At 37.2% G+C, this 5,286-nt stretch overlaps 1 protein-coding gene across 1 annotated transcript in view; it reads right to left on the bottom strand.

Moving 5' to 3' along the window:
- The window catches only part of LOC106872761 (myocardin-related transcription factor B), a 355,455-nt gene that overhangs the window by 54,033 nt on the left and 296,136 nt on the right, over positions 1-5,286 (bottom strand). The window contains exon 6 of the mRNA XM_052970965.1: positions 3,818-3,883. Within this exon, the coding sequence (XP_052826925.1) occupies positions 3,818-3,883 (66 nt within the window). The remainder of the gene's footprint in view (positions 1-3,817; positions 3,884-5,286) is intronic.

Genomic DNA, 5,286 nt, shown 5'->3' with positions numbered 1-5,286 from the left:
GAGAGAGAAAGAGAGAGAAAGAGAGAGAGAAAGAGAGAGAGGGGAGTCATCTGGAACATGTTACAGTATTACCTCACTTTGAAGATCAACACCAACTAGTGTTCACCTACTTATTTCAATACTAGATGCAGTAACAAAACAAAAATAAAACTGATTATTAAACATTCTGCATTACTTTACTTCTTTCTTAAAAAAAAAAAAATCAATCTTTTTTTCTTTTACTTATTTTAGTCATTTGACTGCAGCCATACTGAGGTACCAGCATGATGAAGAACTTTTAGTTGAATGAATTGATCCTAGTACTTACTTTTCGTTAAGTCTACTACTTATTCTCTCAGTCTATTTGACAAACTGCTAAGTTACAGGGACGTAAGCACACACACACACACACACATATATATACATGACAGGCTTCTTTCAGTTTCTGTCTGCCAAATCCACTCACAAGACTTTGGTCAGCTTGAGGCTATAGTAGAAGACACTAAAGTGCCACACAGTGAGACTGAACCCTGAATCATGTGGTTGGGAGTTGGGAAGCAAGCTTCTTACCACACAGCCACGTCTGCACCTAATATAAAACACTTTTTTAAAAAATGTTTTATGACCAATAGAGATAGCTGATCAACTTTTTCTAGACACTATCGTTAGTATTGCTATATCAATTGACATTACAGCTATCAGTCAGTATTTCAGAGTCAACTACAGTGTAAATCAAGCTAAAAGAGTTATTTAATTCTGGTATGCAGCCTGATTTTTCATTGCAGGTCTTCGAACTGATACCTATTCATAAATGTAGCTAAAAGCTTATTCTATTATTATTGTTATTATTATCATTACAAGGCTGCAAACTGACAGAATTGTTAACATGCTGGAAAAAATGCTTAGCGGTATTTCACCTGTCACTATGTTCTGAGTTCAAATTCTATCAAGGTTGACTTTGCCTTTCATCCTTTCAGGGGTTCAATATATTCAACTATCCCTGCCCACAAATTTCAGGCCTTGTACCTTTAGTAGACAGGATTATTATTATTATTAAGGTGGCAACCTGGCAGACTTGTTAGCATGCTGGGCACGCCTGTCGCTACATTCCAAGTTCAAATTCCATCAAGGTTGACTTTGTCTTTCATCTTTTCGGGGTTGATAAATTAAGTACCAGTGAAAAACTGGGGTTAATGTAATCGACTAGTCCCCTCTCCCATAATTTCAGGTTTTGTACCTTTAGTAGAAAGGATTATTATTATTAATATTATCTTATATATATTAAAAGGCAAGTTGTCTGTCTGTCTGTGTTGTGTGAAATACTTCTACGCCTACAATTTTCAACTGAATTTCACCAAATTTGACATGTATGCTCTCTTTGACTTAAGATGCTTTTGCTTATAATTTTTTCCTTGAAATTCCGTGCCCCCAACATAAATAGACTACTCTCAATTTGCCTAGGATTTTGATTGAGCCAGCGAAAAATACGTGACACACACCCAGCTGGAAAAAATTAATACTTTACTTTGTCAGTTGTGGCAAGCTCTTATCGATTGCTTGTATAGTACTACCAGCAGTATTCATTTGCAAGTTACGATTTGCCTCTGTTCCCACATCAGCGCTCTTTTTTATATAATTATTCCAATTTCAAGCCACTTCAAAACTCTTACCCAAAATTAAAAATCCTTAATTCGGTCTGTTTGATTAACATTTTTGCGAACTACATTTTACTATTTTTGGGGGGCTACACATTCACCGCTTTTTCCTTAGGACTTTTTCTATTGTGTAAACTGATAATTTTCCACCCTGCCTCGATGCAAAAGATCCAATATAGGTCGCCAAACAAATGCTGCAAAGAAAAGTAAACATATGCATGCAAATAAATCTGCTGAGGACGCCGCCAGGAGGAACTCTCTCAATGCACTTAGGATGGCTTCAGTGCGAAGAAGAGAAAGTGAAGAGCAGTGCTGTGATCGGTTAGCACATATTGCTGTGCAACGAGCTGCTCAGAGCAACAAGCAACATTCAGCACACTGAACAAGAAGTGCCTCCTCTACTGCTGCTGCACAAGCTTCAAGGACTGCAGCACAACATACAGATCAACTTACAAGAGATTCTTCCTCAACTCCCGGCATGTGCTGCTCCAATGGTAAGATTACAGTACCTCTTCTACAAGATATTCCACTCCTTTTGACAGGGGTGTCTCCTTATTCTCATGACTTTCTCAAGCAGATACATGCCGACAACTGCGCGTTCCAAATGACTTCCTTCAGCACCAACATCATACAAGATGGGTATTTCGTGCCTTCCTTTGAAGTGCAGGGGCAGATTTACCATAGAATTGGTTCCCTGCAGCTGCATTACGCTGCCTCGCCTCAGTTTCTTCAGCTCTACTTCATGGGAGACTACGCTGACCAGGCATACTTAACAAACAGCCCTAGGCAACGCCGGATACGCCTGCTAGTTATTATTATAGACATCACACAGTATACAATATTGTGAGGTTGTTAATTGAAGATATTGTGTCTACCGGGGGTTTGTACTGTTTGTCAAATGTCACAAGGACCTCAGACAGAAAGTACTTTACGCAATATGCATGCAGTTCCAAGTAATGCCGACTTTTGCAATACACCTAGATTGCAGGGTATTTATAAAGTTTTCAGATGTTTTTTCAGATTGGGTGGTATTGAACCCAATGCTACGACAGTAGGGATAACCTTTATGTTTGACTCTCGTAGCTCTCACATCTTAGCAACCTCAATTCTCAGGTCTCCATATTTATCAACATTTTCTCTTTCTTCCATGATGATATGTTGATCTCCTGGCACTGCTACGTCAATTATTGTTTGTCTTTCCTAAAGGTTACTATATCTGGCCTTTGGTGCTCTAATACCTTGTTTGTTTGGAAGTCAAAGTCCCAGAGGATTTTTGCCTTCCCCTTTTAGTTTATTATTGTTATTGTTGTTGTGAGCTGGCAGAGTCATTAGCATGCTGAGCAAAATGTTTAGTGATATTTCATCCATCTTTACAATCTGAGTTCAAATGCCACTGAGGTCGACTTTGTCTTTCATCCTTTCAAGGTTGATAAAATAAGTACCAGTTGAATACCAGGGTAGATGTAATCAACTTACCCCAAACCATGAAATTGCTGGTTTTGTACCAAAATTTGAAGTTATTATTATTTTTAAGGTGGCGAGCTAGCAGAATCATTAGCATGTTGGCTGAAATGCTTAGCGATATTTCATCTGTCGCTACGTCCTGAGTTCAAATTCCACCGAGGTCGACTTTACCTTTCATCCTTTCAGGGTTGATAACTTAAGTATCAGTGACACACTAGGGTCAATATAATCAACTATTCCTCTCCCCCAAATTTCAGGCTTTGTGCCTACAGTAGAAAGGATTATTAATCTTTTTTGTATGATTAGTTTTATCAGTAAATAATTTTATCCAGTTGCAGCTGGGTTTGGTGTTTTATCTGCTTTAGCAGACCAATTGAGGCTGCCATTGTCACCTGCAGCATTGATTGTAAGTTAATACAAGATAAGGGACTTTAACATTTTTAATAGACCTGTGAGTACAATTCTGCCAAAGAGATGAGCTGTGGAAAATGTATCTGACAAATGGTACCCACACCTGTTCATTATCAAGAAATTATTGGAAATATTGCACTCCCCTGTGGCATGCCTGCATCAGCCACAACATGCTCCTCCTTCCACCCAGTGGGCAGTGACAACAAATGATGTGCCTAATAAATGGAATACATTCCTTCCACAAAAAGTGGATAAGACATTCAACAATAACAATAGGAAATGGAAAAAAAAAAACATTTGCAACTTACGTGGATAAATGCCTCGGTCAACCAGCTCAGTAACAGATCGCCGAAGCATCAACTTGCGCTTCAATGCTGAAAGAAAAAAGAGAAAATAATCATAAATAAATAATTAAATTTAAATGGGATTCATCTAAAATTTTGAAATAATATAACTTACATTTTATATTAGATTTATAGATTCAAAGAAAAACAATCTCAAACATTGCATCAATTAGTAGAAATGATGCTGGAAGGAAGAGAGAGAGAGAGAGAGAGAGAGAGAGAGAATGAATGGAGAATATACAGAGAATATATGCTTGAGAATGTATACATATGCATATATACACATCAATATATTCACATATAAATAGCTTCTCATATATATATATACACACACATATTGAAATGTAAAATAGCACAATGAAAACAGTATAACTATTATCTTTATTTTTTACCTGTTTCAGTCACTGGACTTTAGCCATGCTGGAGCACTACTTTGAACAAATTGACCCTAGTACTTTTATTCATTTCGGTACTTATTCCGTCTCTTTCGCTGAACTACTAAATTATGGGGATGTAAACAAACCCAAACAACACCAGTTGTCAAGCAGTAAAGTGAGAGACAAACACAGAAAAAAGACGCACACACATATGACACCCTTCCACACAGTTTCCATCTGCCAAATGTTCTTACAAGGCATTGGTTGGCTTGTGATTACACACAGAATATGCAAGCAGTTTTCAACAACTGATGATATGAAATAGGTAAGTACTATAAGTGCTCAGTTTGGTCTACCACTAAAGCTCCAGCTTCAAATGCAATTGAAAAGTGTAGTATTGAGGACTGCTTATTGAAGGTGGCTTGAAGTGGTTTCTTCTCGAGCAGGCAGATACAGATTAAATTGAAAAATTGAAAAAGCAAAACATTTGGCATCAGATGTTTTTGGTATGCTTAGACAAGCATACCCCAACTATGCTCTCGACAAGTATATATCTATGTCAGTACATCTATCATTCTGTCTTCCTCTACACTATAGTATATTCTTCCTACTCATTCACTCTCCATTCAAAAATGAAATTGGTAACTTCCTCTATTCTTTGCCATGGATTATCATTGAACATTCTTGTTTGTAACTGCTAATGGACCTTACCTGTAATTTTATTACGGAACAGTATAACACATACCTATATTACACTGATTCATCCTTCATTCTTGACAAACTGGAATATCCTTGATTGGGGATATTTCTTTATTTTTAAATTACTCTAACTTCTCCCATTCTGAATACAGAATACTCAGCTTATGGAATCCTTACTCATTATCATGATCCACATGTTTGGCTATTCTAGAAACAGCTGCTAGAGGCCATATGTTCATGCTCTCTATTTAAATCAAATGTTTTTTCAAGTGATGTCAAAGGCTTTGCTTTTTCATTTTTTATTTTAATCTACAGATAGATAGAGAGGGGGAGAGAGAGAGGGGGAGAGAGAGAGAG

Source organism: Octopus bimaculoides, chromosome 10, assembly GCF_001194135.2.
Source record: "Octopus bimaculoides isolate UCB-OBI-ISO-001 chromosome 10, ASM119413v2, whole genome shotgun sequence".
Lineage (NCBI taxonomy): Eukaryota > Metazoa > Mollusca > Cephalopoda > Octopoda > Octopodidae > Octopus > Octopus bimaculoides.
The sequence above is the reverse complement of the archived record's forward strand: the minus strand, read 5'-3'. Positions and strand labels throughout refer to the sequence as shown.